Source organism: Lissotriton helveticus, chromosome 7, assembly GCF_964261635.1.
Source record: "Lissotriton helveticus chromosome 7, aLisHel1.1, whole genome shotgun sequence".
In the NCBI taxonomy this organism is placed as follows: Eukaryota; Metazoa; Chordata; class Amphibia; order Caudata; family Salamandridae; genus Lissotriton; species Lissotriton helveticus.
Genome location: NC_136068.1, coordinates 449009926 through 449025874, shown reverse-complemented (window position 1 = coordinate 449025874; position 15949 = coordinate 449009926). Strand labels below are relative to the sequence as shown.

Below are 15949 nucleotides of genomic sequence, written 5' to 3'. Positions count from 1 at the left end.
ATGGAAGCCCCTAGTTTGCATGTGGAATGAGCTCTAAGGGAAATGGTTAGTGTGCGTTTGGCTTTAATATAGCATATTTGGATGCATTTAACAATCCATTCCTGCCTTTGAAATGGGATTACCTTTATGAGGTGGGGAGAAAATCACACAGAGTTGTCTAGTCTTTCTAAAGGATCTTGTCCGTTCAATGTAGTACAGTATTGCTCTTTTAACGTCTAGCGTTTGAAAAGCTCATTCTGGCACAGTCTGGTTGAGGGAAAAATACTGGGAGTTCAACAGACTGGTTGAGATGGAAGGCAGATACGACTTTGGGTATAAATTTAGGGTTAGTTCTAAGAACCACTTTGTTATGCTGGATTTGTAATAATGGTTCTTGTATTGTTAATGCCTGGAGTTCACTAACTCTCCTGAGAGATGTGATAGCAACCAAAAAAGCTACCTTCCAAGTGAGGAACTGTAGTTCACATTTGTGGAGAGATTCAAAAAGAGGACCCATGAGTCTGGTAAGGACCACATTTAGGTTCCACACTGGAGAGGGCGGGACTCTGGGTGGAATTATTCTCTGAAGTCCTTCCATAAAAGCTTTGATAGCGGGCACTCGAAACAAAGAGAAATGTATGTTTTGGAGATAGGCTGCTATGGCAGCAAGATGTAGCCTAATAGATGTATATGCTAGGTTACCTTGTTGTAGATGCAAGAGGTAGCAGATAATGTTCTGAATAGAAGCAACTAGTGGATTGATTTTGTGGTTTGTGTAGTAAATGACAAATCATTTCCATTTTGCTGCATAGCATGCTCTGGTGGTAGGGCGTCTAACTTCTTTATTGATATTCAAACAGTACGGCAGAAGATTTAGGTAGCCAAACTCTAAGCCCTCAGGTGCCAGATCGCAAGGTTGAGTTGATTGGTATCTGGATATCTTATCTCTCCATGGTGCTGAGTGAGAAGCTTGGGTGAGACGTAGTTTTTGATAAGGAACTACTGATAATTCCAATAGGGTTGTGAACCATGGCTGTCGGGCCCATGTTGGAGCACTTAGGATCGTTGTGAGGGAATGCCGTTTGAGTTTCCGAACCACTAACGGAATGAGTGGGAGAAGCTGAAACGCATAAGCAAATTTGCCGGACCAGCTCATCCATAGCTCATTGCCTTTAGACAATGGGTGTGGATACCTGGAAGCGAAGGTTGGGCATTTTGGTGTGTGGCGAACAGATCTATTTCTGGGTGACCTCACATGTGAAAGAATGGAAGAAGAACTTGAGGATGAAGTTCCCATTTGTGGATCTGCTGTGTTTGACGACTAAGCAGATCTGCTATCTTATTGTGTACACCTGGGAGGTGTTCTGCAAGGAGATAGATGTTTTGTGGAATGGCCGATCTCCATTTGCTCGGAGCTAGGTGTGAAAGCTGCAGAGAGTGTGCTCCCCTGTTTCTGTATGTAGCACATTGCTGTCATGGTGTCTATACGGACCAGGACAGCTTTGCCTAGGAGATGGAGTTGGAAAGATTTTATCGCTAGAAAGATAGCCAACAATTCCAGGTAGTTTATGTGGAATTGTCATTGTTGGGGGCCACATGCCCTGGATGGCATGGGTTTGAATTTGAGCTCCCCATCCGGTGAGCGATGCGTCTGCTGTTCGCACTGTCTGTGGAACTGGGTCGAGGAACGGCCGCCCTTTGAAAAGGTATTGTGTGTTCCACCACTGCAGAGAGCGATGGGTGAGGGCGTCCACCAACACCAGTTCTATCAGCTGACCTTGAGCCTAGTTCCACCAACGTGCCATACATTCTTGTAAGGAACGCATTTGGAGTCTTGCATAAGGGACGAGGAGAATGCAGGAGGCCATCATCCCAATTAACTGCATGAACACTCGCGCTGGTATTGAGTGTTGAGGCTGAAATTTTGGGATTAGAGCCTGTATCGCACTTATCCTGACTGGATTGGGAGCTTTTGAAGTCTATTGTAGCCCCTAGGTATTGTTGTATGGTGGACGGTTGGAGATGGGATGTGGCGAGGTTTAGTGTGAATCCCAAGCTGTGAAGCAGCTGAATTGTGTTGTGTACGTTGCACACAGCTGCTGTGTGATTTGGCTTTTATGAGCCAGTCGTCCAGATAAGGGAAGAAATAAATATGCAGTCTCCTTAAGTGGGCTGCAACTACTGCGAGGCATTTGGTGAAGACTCTGTGTGCTGTAGTGATACCGAATGGGAGGACTTTGAATTGGTAGTGTTGACCATCTACCACAAACCTAAGATATTTTCTGTGAGCGGGGTGAATGGGAATATGGAAGTAGGCGTCTTTAGATCCAGAGTGGAGAGAAAGTCGCCCTGTTGAAGTAGTGGGAGCACCTGTTGAGAGTGACCATGTGAAAGTGGTATGACAATGTAGAGGTTTAGCGGTCTGAGGTCCAGTATGGGCCTGAGGGAGCCGTCCTTTTTTGGGGATTAGGAAATACAGGGAGTAAACCCCTTGGCCTTGATGAGGAAAGGGGACTGGTTCTATTGCATGGTTTTGTAATAGAGAGGGGACCTCTTGTTTAAGAAGTGTTCGATGTTCCGAGGACATGGGACGTTGTCTGGGAGGAATGTTTGGGGGCTAGAAGTGACTTCCAGTCAATAACCATCCTGGATAATTTGTCTTACCCACTAGTCTGTTTTGATGGAATTTCAGACGGGTAGAAACTGTAAGATACGTCCCTCGACAGGAGTGGGATGATTGGGGGGGGGGGGGGAAGTGCAGGGAAGTCACTTTTTACTGGTAGGAGTGGTCCGGATATTGTTGCAACGACCTCTCCCTTTATTATTGTTGCCTCCGCGAAAGTATGTTTTCAGGAATGTGTGAGTGGGGCTCTTGTAGGAGGAGGAGAAGGGATGTTCTGAACCCATGGTTTTGAAGCCGGCTCTGTAGAAGGAGTGGCGAAAAGAGCCTCTAGGGGAAGGAAACTGTAAGGCCCCCATAGACTTCGCAATTCTGGTATCCTTCTTCATCTTTTCTAGGCATGTGTTAACTGTGTGACCGAAAATATGTTCCTCATCAAACGGTTGATCCGAAATAACAGTGAACCTCCTGCTTGATCCGGAAACCCAGAGCCAAGCGTGTCTACGTAACAAGACGCTAGTGTTAATTGCGCAAGATGCGGTTATCGGCCACATCAAGTTCACATTTTATTGAGGTGTTGGTAATGAGTTTGCCCTTTTGGATAAGGTCGTTGGCTTTTTGTTTGTGCTGGTCAGGAAGGTGTTCCATGAGCTTTTTAAGCTCGACGTAGTGTGCCCTGTCGTACCTGGCCAATAAAGCTTGGACATTGGCGATCCGCCAATGGTTTGCAGCCTGCGACGCAATATGTTTCCCGGATATGTGAATTAATTTGCATTTCTTATCAGAAGGGGGTGTGTCACCTGTACTCTGATTTTGCACGCTTGTATGCTTTATTTACCACAAGGGAATCCAAGGTAATCTGATCTTTATTGTAAATTGGGTCAGTGGGAGCTGCCTTGTATTTTTTATCCACCCTGGGATTGAGAACCCTGGTTCTGACGGGGTCCTTAAAAACTTCTGGGGCATGGGGGGGCGTGGCTTGGACGGCAGTGGAGATGGCTGCCTAACCGAGAGCTCTGCGGAACAGGGGAACGATTCCGCTGTAATCCCGGCGATTTCCCGCTGCTTTGCCGCGATTCTGCCAGAGCTTGATTCCCTAAGATGAGCAACCACGCTTGAGTGACTGAGGGGCGCGGAGGAACGCATTTGGTATGCTAAATCGAAAATCTCCCACCGAGCGTGTATAACCTACACGGACGATCTAAAATGGCGCCGCGTCTCTCTCATGGATATACCTGACCCTGGTGTTGCCGATTCTGAAGATCCACCACGAGCTGCCCTACTGAGCCTCAATGACCACAAGCGGAGGCCCCGGACTGCCCTTGGAAGCTCTAACGAGGTGAGCGCTCACTCCTTACCGGCTGCCACACGACCGAAAACGTTCCGCTCCGCCTGACCTCAAAATGGCGGCTGTCGGGACACGCTGAATAGCGCGGCCCTGCCACGAGGAGCTGCAACGTGGGGGAGGCCTGGCGCTGCTGCTGACCGGCTTTCTGTGTGTGCAAAAATGCTCCCAGCACTGCCCCACACCATGGATGGCCAGATACTCCGAGCCCTCAAATACTGCGCATCAGCGCGACATCCTCCAGCGCACTACAACAAGCCAGCGCATTACAGCACTCCAGCGACTATATAACAGGCTTACTCATTTACAGAGCACATGTCTGAGGTCCTCCAACTTGGCCAGCATCGAGAATTTGGAACCTAGGGGAGCCATCGCGCCGTAAACCTGCCAGCTTCCTACCAGCGACGAAGGTCAGGGGACCCTAACCACCCTCCTTTATGCACTAAGCACTCCTCTATCTATATGCCAGCCATGCTCCTCTTTCCGTAAATTGCAGCTGCCAATCTTCTGAAGCGAATTCCTCTACCGACGCACCTAGTACCTGCGCCTTCTCCACTACTGGTGGTCAACCACATGCTTCCTCGTGACTTCCCCACTCCACCTGCGGAGCACCGTAGCCACGCTCTTGCTGACACATCTTGGCAGACAGCCTTTCACGCAATTGCGCCGACCACGGCGAGTTGGGGCCTCAGCCTGCCCTGGGGTTGCCCGAGACTGTTAACTCAAGGAACTCCTAACACAGGAACGATCACCTACAACAGGCGTCCCCACAGGTCGGACTTCAGGCGCTATCTCTTCCTCCCACTCTATTACTAGCGTGTCTGACCCACGATGGCAGAAAGGGAAGGCAGAGGTAATAACAAGAAGGTGCGCGCAGAACCATCTATCTCAGACTCTCCCATCAAGGCCAGAGCAGACATGGCAGCCACCATGGAGATGATATTTAAAAAGCTGGCAGATGTCCACGACCTGGCCAAGTCCACCAAAAGCAACACGGACTCCATGCAACTCGAACTCACGGCGATTAGAGGCAATGGGTTAGGCCCAACTTTTAGACCATTCCTGCAGATCCTAGCAGGGGGTACACCCCATTCCATTGCTCCGATGTTTCAACTGGCGACACTACCTGTCACTGATGGCTGATACTAAGTCCATATCAGACAACCTCAACATAGTGTCCCTGAATATTAACGGCCTAAACCACCTGGTTAAGAGACGGAAAGTCTTGGAATACCTCGCTAAATCAAAAGGGGACATCCTTTTACTGCAGGAAACCAAGCTTTAGAGGAGGACACTCGCTTCAGTAACCTCCACTGGGTCTCACACAGGCTCTGTTCCCCCTGCGGTACACAAGAAAGGTGGGGTGATTACTCTGATAGCGAAAAAATGCAACCTATGTTATTTCACACACACAACGAGGAAGGTAGACCGCTCATCACGCATCTCCTGAGAGACAATGACCCTGTTCACGTTGTGAACATTTACGGACCCAACTCTGACGTGTCGGAATTCTGGGACTCGATATCCCGGGCCATGGAACATATCCCACAAGACGACCTCATAATCAATCAATCAATCAATCAATCAATCAATCACGGCATTTGTAAAGCGCGCTACTCACCCGGGAGGGTCTCAAGGCGCTGGGGGAGGGGGGTATGTTACTGCTCGAACAGCCAGGTCTTGAGCTGCTTCCTGAAGGAGAGATGGTCTTGGGTTCGCCGAAGGTGAGTGGGGAGGGAGTTCCAAGTCTTGGCTGCCAGGTAGGAGAAGGATCTTCCTCCGGCGGTGGCTCTGCGGATGCGTGGTACGGTGGCGAGGGCGTGGCTGGTCGATCGTAGTTGGCGGGTGGGCGTGTAGAAGGTCATGCGGTCGTTGAGGTACTTGGGGCCCAGGTTGTGGAGAGCCTTGTGTGCGTGGGTGAGGAGTCTGAACGTGATTCTCTTGCTGACGGGGCGCCAGTGCAGGTCTCTCAGATGTCCGGTGATGTGGCTGTGTCGGGGGATGTCCAGGATGAGTCGTGCGGAGGCGTTCTGGATGCGTTGGAGTCTTTTTTGAATATTGGCTGTGGTTCCGGCGTAGAGGTTGCTCCCGTAGTCCAGTCGGCTGGTGACGAGTGCCTGGGTGACGGTCTTCCTGTTTTCAATGGGGATCCATCTGAAGATCTTGCGGAGCATGCGCAGGGTGTTGAAGTACGAGGATGAGACGGCGTTGACTTGTCTGGTCATTGACAGGGAGGAGTCCGGAATGAAGCCCAGGTTGCGTGCGTGGTCCGTTGGCTTGGGAGCGGTGCCCAGGACCGGGGGCCACCAGGAGTCGTCCCAGGTGGAGGGTGATGATTCCAGGATGAGGACTTCCGTCTTGTCCGAGTTCAGTTTAAGGCGACTGTTCCTCATCCAGACGGCGACGCCCTTCATCCCTTCGTGTAGGTTGGCTCTGGCCGTGGTGGGGTCGTTGGTGAGGGAGAGGATCAGCTGGGTGTCGTTGGCGTAGGAGATAATGTTGAGGTTGTGTTGTCGTGCGATGGCTGCGAGGGGGCTCATGTACACGTTGAAGAGGGTTGGACTTAGTGAAGATCCTTGTGGTACTCCGCAGATGACTTCAGTGGCCTCAGATCTGAACGGGGGGAGGCGGACTCTCTGGGTTCTTCCAGCGAGGAACGAGATGATCCACTCCAGTGCTTTCTCTTGGATTCCGACGTTGCTGAGGCGCTTCACTAGGGTGCGGTGGCAGACAGTGTCGAACGCCGCAGAGAGGTCAAGGAGGATGAGGGCCGCTGTTTCTCCGTTGTCGATCAGGGTTCTGATGTCGTCGGTGGCTGCGATTAGGGCGGTCTCGGTACTGTGGTTGGCCCGAAACCCGGACTGCGAGGGGTCGAGGGATCCGTTCGTCTCGAGGAAGGCGGCAAGCTGTCTGTTGACGGTCTTCTCGATGACTTTGGCCGGGAAAGGAAGGAGCAAGATGGGACGGTGGTTCTTGAAGTCGGTGGGGTCCGCCGTTGGTTTCTTCAGGAGGACGGTCAGCTCGGCGTGCTTCCAGCTCTCCGGGAAGGTGGCGGTGTGGAAGGAGGAGTTGATGATGTCCCGGAGATGGGGTGCGATGATGGCGTCGGCTTTGTTGAAGACGTGGTGTGGGCAGGGGTCGGTTGGTGATCCGGAGTGGCTGGAGTTCATCGTGCGGGTGGTGTCTTCGGTGCTGATCGGGGTCCAGTTGCAGAGGGTGGTGGTGGCGGGCGTTGGTTCGGTGGTAGGGTGCGTGGTCTGTGCATCGAAGCTGTTGTGTATGTCGGCGATCTTGCGGTGGAAGAACGAGGCGAGCGTGTTGCAGAGGTCTTGCAAGGGAGTGATGTCTTTGTTTCCGGAGCTGGGGTTGGAGAACTCTTTGACGATGCTGAAGAGTTCCTTGCTGTCGTGGGCGTTGTTGTCCAGTCGTTCTTTGAGAGCCGACTTCTTGGTGGCGCGGATAGTAGGAGGTGACTTCAACCTTCCCATGGACCCACTCCTAGATCGTCAATCTAAATGCATATTTCACCCCTCGCGCTCACACGAGGCACTCATGCGACTCTGTGACCGTTTTCTCCTAAAAGACTCTTGGCGCCTCCAGAACCCCAGTGGTAGGGATTATACTTTCTATTGAGCCCCATATAACTCATAGTCAAGAATTGATTTCATCCTTATCTCGAGCTTCTTCACTTACCTCATTGAAGAAACGGATATTGCCCCAAAACTAGTCTCCGATCACGCATGTGTTAGCGCCAAACTGGCTGGCTCCTGCTCGATCCTACCCCCTAGACGTTGGCGCTTCAACGACTAAATCCTAGCCGACCCTGCACATAAACAACAAATAATCGAAGCCATAGAGGAATATATTGCGATACATGCATCCCCAGAAACAGCTCCTTCCACTCTGTGGGACGCACTCAAGGCCACAATTCGGGGAGTTATCAATATCAGGGCAAAGACCAACAAGAAGCTGAATAAGGAGCTGGAAGAGCTTGAGCGTGAAATTAGGAACCTTGAAGCAGTCCACAAAGCAAACCCTAGTGACACAGCACCCCTTGATCTCTTAGTCAAGAAAGTGGAGTAGTGTGGCTCACTGGTTAGAGGCAGCAGGCCTGAGAGCAGAAGTCGGCCCAGGACCAGGGTTCAATTCCCGACGCGGCAGGGTCGTGGACCTTGGTCAGCGGACTCGATAATTCTCGCTTCGGTGCTTACTCTAATCAGGGGTTCCACTCGGCAACTCTGGGCATTAGCTTGCCTAATCTCCACAACGGCCCCACCAATTCCAGGGATGCCTGGCTCCACCTTGGGGACTCCCAGCAAGGGACTATCCCACAGGTTAAGCCAGGACGGGTTCCCCAGAGTTATACAGCGCCGGGACGCCCCGTTGCTGGGGCAGCTGTGCGCTTTACAAGTATACTACATTTACATTTACAAGAAAGAAATATGAATACAATGCGATAACTAACAGACGGGCTGGAGTCTGGATTAACAAATTCAAAGCTCTAAAGTTATGTGACGGTAATAGAGCGGGGAGACTTCTCGCCTCTTATTTAAAGCACAAACAGAAGCTGACCACCATTGCCTCGATTAGGGACCCCGCGAATATAGTGCATACGAAACAGACTAAAATTCTAGCCACTTTTAAGTCCTATTATGAGGACCTTTACAAAAATGAGGTGTCCCTGGACACAGAGGCCTGTGTTAGCTATTTGGAATCCCTGAACCTCCCCAAACTTTCAGAAGACGATAGCGCCCGCATTGGCTCCCCCATCACAGACACGGAGGTCATATCTGCCATTAAAAGCCTAAAGAGTAACAAAGCACCAGGCTCTGACGGATTCTCTGCTTCCTTTTACAAGGCCTTTGACAAGCAGCTCACCCCTACCCTTCAAACACTTTTTAACTCAGTTGCTGCAAGTGGCAGCGTCTCCCCCTCAATGAGCGAAGCTACCATTATAGTGATTCCTAAGGAGGGCAAGGACCCACTCTTAACCAAGAACTACCGCTCCATCTCATTGATTCCCTAGTAATCCACGCATCCCCGGTACCGCTCCAAAATGCAGGGGTTTGGAAGTCCTATCACACATTGTTTTGGGTCAAGGACCACAAGTGTTCGGCTTTATTTTGTCCACTGGACACGTAGGCCAAGGCAACACCCCACAGGACAAAACCGATAGTTGCCAGTTTGGAGTAGCATAGTATGGAAAGAGGTTTATATGTCATTAAGGAAAGGTTTACGTTGCTCAAACTTTTATATATAGGATTCATGAACCAAAAGACTTTACTGCTAAAGTGAGCGTTCTAATTAAATGCAGTAACCCGTGACCTCACTTTGAATTACTGACGGGGGTTTAGGCATAAAGCTGTGTTCACACTTACCAAATGTAACAATTTATGGCTAATTATAATACTCCACGATGATATGCAGATATATGCATGCACATGAATGAGACACTGGTGATTGCTTACTTTCAGATTAACACATATACAAAAACACAAATCAACAATGTTTTGCTACAATGTTACGCCATTTTAAATACAATTTCTCCGATGCCTCATTTACTAACAAGAGGTAGCAAACGGTGCATTACAGGAGAAAAAAGAGACTAGTGTTCAGGTTACAAAAGCGTACAAAGTAAACATTGAGGTATAATACTGCAATATATGGAGGACACTCAAACACAAGAACAAACTTTACGTACCTCTAGTGCTAGAAATGCTTAAGGATTTAGGGGAAACCATGTATAAGAAAGGCGGGCAGATTGCGGTGGAAATGTGCAGTCTGCTAAGTGGAAGTCTAGGCTGCACGCATTTCTCTGCACATAAAAGGTGATAAGGCCAGGCAGGTGGGAGTGGGACAATGCCATGCTCGCTAATGTCGACCAGAATCTCACACGAGCGGGACTCTCACAACGGCACCTTCTGGGAGATGCTGAAGTGTGCAGGGTCGCCGAGCAGAGAGGGATAAACAAACGTGCAGCTGCTGAGGAAAACAAGTGAAAGCCCAGGGGAGGGAGGTGCACGGGGCGGGGCTTATGTGTAGGGCGGGGAGGGCAAGAAAAGCGAGAGCAGCGGCAGAAAGTGAAAATAACAAGCTGCGGTGGGGGAAGGAGCGCGCCACCAGGTACGAGACTCCTGGCCATTATTACAGCGCTGGGTGAACTCACGGCCCACGAGAGGAGGGCGGCGGGGAGCGGAGACACCTTGCTTGCTGTGTGGCCAGGGAGCGGGTAGCGGCGTGGGGCGAGATTGAGAGGCATGAAGTGAGGCTCCGGTCGGGAGTCGGATTAAAGCACAGGACCGGCAGCAGCGGAGGCCAAGCTCGCGGTCTACTGAAGTGGTGAGGGGGGGGGCGTGTGTGTGCGCGTGTGTGTGCGCGTGAGCCCGTGAGTGGGGTGGGGGGGGGGTGCGTGTGTGTGTGTGGGGGTGCGTGTGTGTGTGTGTGTGTGTGTGCGCGTGTGTGCGTGTGTGTGCGCGTGTGTGTGCATGCAGTGTGTGTGCGTCTTGCAAACTTCCCCCCTCCGTGACTGTTCGCACTCGCAGTGCATAACAAAGAAAAGAATGAGCATGGCGGGAAACATCCTTTACAACGCAACTTTTACTCCGCAGTGCCTTTACATCGCAACTTTTACAACGCAAACCATTACAACGCATTGCGCTGGGGGGGCGCTCTAGGATAGGGAATAGATTTAATTTACTATCCAACACCTTCCCTACTATCCACGGGGACTGGAGTTGGAATAGTATATTAAACTATTCACTATTCAGCACCCCAAAGCGCTATGCGTTGTAAAAACTGCGATGTAAAAGCATGCGTGCTAAAAGCATGCGTTGTAATGTCATACATCCTGGCATGACGCCACCTTTCAGAAGATCAGGCTGTTTAAAGGCGGCTTGAGATCACGCTGTCTAAAAGCGGCTTGCAAATTTCCTCCGTAACACTGTTCGCACTCGCTGTGACTAACAAACAAAAGAATTAACGTAACAGACTAAAGTCTAAAAGTGTAAGCATTTTATTTTCATATGTTTTCACGAACTGTAAGCATGTTATATGTTTTCACGAGCGCGCTCCAAACAGCAGCAGTGCACGTGATGCGAAGGACATAAGCAAAAGCGAAAGCTCGCACACACAATGAAATCTCCGACAGGTCAACGTGAGCGGCCAGCAGCAAAAGTGCGCACACACGATCAAATCTCAGACAGCACAGCGCGTGCCCATCCCCTGTCTCAGATTCCTAAGAAGTGAGTCACAATAGATACTTCGCTGGACGCAGTGCTTTGCACTGCTTTCACCTGCTCGACCTAAAACACTATACAGCCACCAGCTTCCTAGTCTTTTCAGTCAGAGATTGAATCCGTAATCATCAGATGGTCCTGTTCTCCTATGCGCCACATCATCTTTGTTGACTGACAGATACCAGCAGCATGATCGGTCTTCTAAAAAAGTTTCTCGACTTTTATAATGGACATCATCCTCAACCACACCTGCCAAGGCATTCTGTATGATCTCAACAATTGAGTCAATAAAGCAGACCTACCACAAATTCGGTATCCTTCCAAATTAACCAGTAATCCCGAAATACACATGTTACTTGCCCTTGACCCCATCGACTGAGCCAGGCACACTATATCCAACCTTCTCGTCTCCAGAACACATGAATGCTACTGTAAACCACCCCATCAACTAGAGTGATCACCAGGCCATCACCTTCAGCCTTCCGACAGCTTAGAATATAGCAATCACAAAGACACTCATTAGACCATGGACGAAGATCGACCTCAAACTATTTGTTCACTACTTGTTTATTATCAGTCAAGTCAAGTGGTCTTTATTCGGACTTTCGAGGACAGGCCATAAAAGTTACAAACAATAATAAGAAAAAAGACAAACTACATTACAGCCAGCACATGTTAAAAAATAACAGCCACATATTTTTTAAAATATAAAAACAGATATCTTGATACACGATGAATAGAATAAGGCAAGAAAGCTAATTTAGCAACCAAATAAAGGGACAGTGCAACAGTACTGGATCCAGAGGTAGCAGCAAGGCGGCAAATGAATAAAAATGCATAAAAATTAGCATCAGTGAGGAGCATATAAGAATCAATACCAGATGAGTAATTACTAAAAAACACTAGAATACTTTTTGTGACAATAATTAGTAGAAATTATTATCAGCAATATACATTTAAAAAGACATTTCAAATACAATGATAATTGAAGTCACTAAAGTGCTTTTATATCAGAAAAGCATACTCTTTCTCTTGGCTACTAGTATATTATCAGTCAAATAGCTTTGTGATGACAGTTGTACCTCTGGTCAACTGTCGCCTTTGACACATTGATCCCTCTCAAGACCTCACTCTTCTACAACAGCTGACACAAGGCTGCCTGATTCTTTAAAAGATTTAAGGCAGTTAAAGCAAAAACATGGGTTTTCAAAGACCATGAAAGAAAACGTTCATAGAATATAAAAGCTAATAACAAGAAAGTTAATGAAGACTTCATTAAATCAGGTCCATCTCTGAAGCAATCTGCCCATCAAGAAAACGGAAGTGGTTATCAAATTCCAGAATCCAGAAGTAATCTTTACTGGAACATCCATTCACTAGGCCTGAAACACTGGTAGGCCAACTCATCTTGAAAGCCCAAGTCTCCCACGATAAGTCACCGACACTCAAGCAATCACTCTAGCCTGCGCCCAAGACTGCCTATCTTCCATCGTCTCACTATGAACCACTTCCAAAAAAAACTCGAATGTAGTGGCCCAAGGTAGCTCAGCAGCAGACTCTTGCCTTCTACAAGTCTTCAAGAACAGCCTAAGTGAGTCAAGCAAGAGCCACCATCAACCACTGACCAGGACCTCAACACATCCAACACTCCCTGACCCAACCAGCATCTGAGGAGTCTACATTGGCACTTCCTGGAAAAAATCAAAGGATCAACATTTGATTCAGAGCCACGCTGGTGGGATTATGCACAATAGCAATGCTAGAACTGTATGAGCACCTGGGTGAGGGGAAGGGGCGAGATCCGAATGCAGGGCGTGGAGAAAAGGAGGAAAGCTATTATAAACCCTGCTTCTCTATCAAACAATGTACACAATAATACAAATAAACAATTCATATACAATTAATCCTTATTTTGGTGTAGGCCACGGAGTTAAGGCCACAGGGGCATGGACTCTAGATGTCCTGGAATAACTATGTGAACTATTGAAGCACAGAAAGACATTTGATAATACAATCAGCTGGTGACACAACAATACCAAAAGTTGTTAACAGACAAGGGTTAGATACAACAGTGGTGTATAAACACACCAAATATGTAATTCTACAATACCATAGCAGGCATGATACAGAGTCCCCTACCTTTGGCATCTGCCTTCGGGAAGAGCCTGCTCCAGGGCACTTTGGACTTCTGAGGCAGTGACTGCAGGTAATTCCGTGCTTTGAGGTTGATAATGCAGTTCAGGTCATCCTGTGAAGGTGAACCCAGGATCCCTGTAAGAAAAAAAGATTGGGGCTGTCAACAGAGTACCCATTATCACAACCTGCCTACCTGTGTTGTCTTATGACAGACAGCTTACTAAAGTAATACAGTCATGAATTCTGTCCTAGAGCAATAGACCACATTTTACAAACTACAGAGATCTGTTTTACACTGGCCTAGAGGAAGCAATTAAAATGGTCTCCATCCTGCAGATGTCTATTTTTAGTCATTTGCACGGAACATCTTACAAATTTTTTCAAGCAGACAAAATCTATTCTCAAATCCTTAGATGAGCGATTAACAAAGATGACTGTACAGTGAGCCCCTTAACACACAAATGCATGGTAGGATTTGGCAACCTAGCCTCTGAGGAGAGATATTCTTACAGGCAGTAACCAAAACAGGCTATATAATTGGTTAAAAGTGATGAATTCCTCTCCAAACACTGTCTTACCAAGGATGTGGTTCAGCTGGTCCAGGTAGTGCTTCCCAGGGAATATAGGGCGGTTGGAAAGCATCTCTGCCAGGATACAACCAACCGACCAAATGTCAATGGATTTGGTGTAACCCTGAGAAGAAGAAAATGTTGTGAAATGGTGCGGGCCAAGTTAACATTACAAAAAAATCCTATGCACTGCAAACCATGAAACAAGCAACATTAACCCCCAATAGGGAATTGGTGGTGGGTATTGGGGAGAAAAGGGAAACATCCTGCTATGTAAAGTAACAAAGAAAACATTTCATGTTGTACTCGGACAGCTTCCATTAGCCGAGTATGCATAAAAAAAAACTTAGCTAGAGCTCCAAGTTTTATGATATTCATTTCCATCTACATTGTCCCACCTTTACTTTTTACACCTTACTGTTATTTATTTGTGGCCTGTGAAAACATGAATTTGCAACAATTAGAGTAAAACTTTATTAAGCTATGAAATGTACACCCAAACCTATATTATATATATACACACACCTACCTCTGCCCAACCATCACTACAGACCTCGTAGGTTTCATCCTCAGCTGTCAGAGGAAGACTTCCACGCTCTTGTATTCTCGTATAGTAGTTTGAGATCTGTCGCCTCCTCTAACACAGTTATTAACATCCCCGCTATCTCCCCTGACCCGGACAGGGAACTCAGGGTTAACTCCAGATCGGTTAATAAGGAAAATCTACTCAAAATAAATATTACTCATATTGAAGAGATTAACACCTCCCCCCACATTAACGCTTTGCTGCTCAACTGCAGATTTGCGGTGAAACATGCGGCTGACATTTTAGCACTCATCTTAGAGCAAGATTTGGACTTCTTGATTCTAACCGAAACTTGGATCAATGATACCTCCTCCCAGTTCTGGACATTTTAGTACCGCCTATGTCATTATCCGGGGTTATCGCCCAGGGAATTTGGGGGTGAGGGAGGGGCATTGCCTGCATTCATCGCTCCAGCCTAACCGTAAAGTAATCTCAGAAGGCTTCGCCATCTTCCTGTGAACTATTTATGACAGAAATTTGGAATAAGGGTAAGATTGTCTGTGTGCTCCACATGATGTACCATCCTCCTGGTGACAATTTGATCTTCATGGAGCTCATTAGCTCATGCTCTGATCAACCATACCATAGCTTCCTTGGAGACTTTAACCTCCACTGGAATGACACCAATGATCTTTCAGTTAGCTCCTTTAAGACTTTCCTCTCCAATCTCAACTTCTCTCAGATCTGTAAGGGTCCCACCCACATCAAAGGCGCCACCCTAGACCTCATAATTGCTAGATACAATCACATTCAAGTGAAGGACATCCTACCTTGCGACTGGTCGGACCATCATCAAATTGCCTTCCACATACTGGAAAAATCGAGTAGCAGAAAGGGACAACCTCAAAGCGAAACAATGGACTTGCAATATGACACGTAAACATCAATGCTCTTACTTCCATCACCATGAATAGACTTCAGCCTCCACCTAACATTACTGACCTGGACGATCTTTCTGACCATTAAATTAGCACTATGACTAACATCTGAATCTATTGCGCCAAAACAACTTATAAGGATTCCCCTTAACGACGACTAACACCGCAAACTTAGGCTTTTAGGGAGGTCCTGGAGAAAGGAGCCTTCCACCACCAGCCTCTCTCAGCTAAGAAAAATGAGAAGTGCATAAAATAAAAAAAATCCGCATTGCCAAAATGAACCATTTCAGAGCGCAACTGGGCGGTGCCACAAACACACCCAAGATGCTTTTTCAAATCATCATACAGCAAGCAAAACACATTTCCAACCCAAACCGGTCCAATTCCTGGCCGGGAGGAATTCACAGTGCACTTCTCAGAAAAAAATAGGAAAAAATCAAACTGGAGCTCCAACCTGGCATTCCCGTGATGCGGCCCCTAATCCTCACCTCATCTCCACAGGAGCTGGTGCCTCGGCTTTCTCCTTTCCTCTCCCAAAACTGACGCCTCTTGGAATTCCTTTATCCTGCCAGACCATACAGAATTACTCCAGGAAATGGCA

General features: G+C 47.9%; 1 protein-coding gene across 1 annotated transcript in view; it reads right to left on the bottom strand.

Moving 5' to 3' along the window:
* Nucleotides 1-15949, bottom strand: part of LOC144768591 (mitogen-activated protein kinase 1-like) — a 347633-nt gene that overhangs the window by 86789 nt on the left and 244895 nt on the right. The window contains exons 5-6 of the mRNA XM_078652385.1: nucleotides 13894-14008; nucleotides 13319-13450 (exon numbers count right to left, since the gene is read on the bottom strand). Of these exons, the coding sequence (XP_078508511.1) occupies nucleotides 13319-13450; nucleotides 13894-14008 (247 nt within the window). The remainder of the gene's footprint in view (nucleotides 1-13318; nucleotides 13451-13893; nucleotides 14009-15949) is intronic.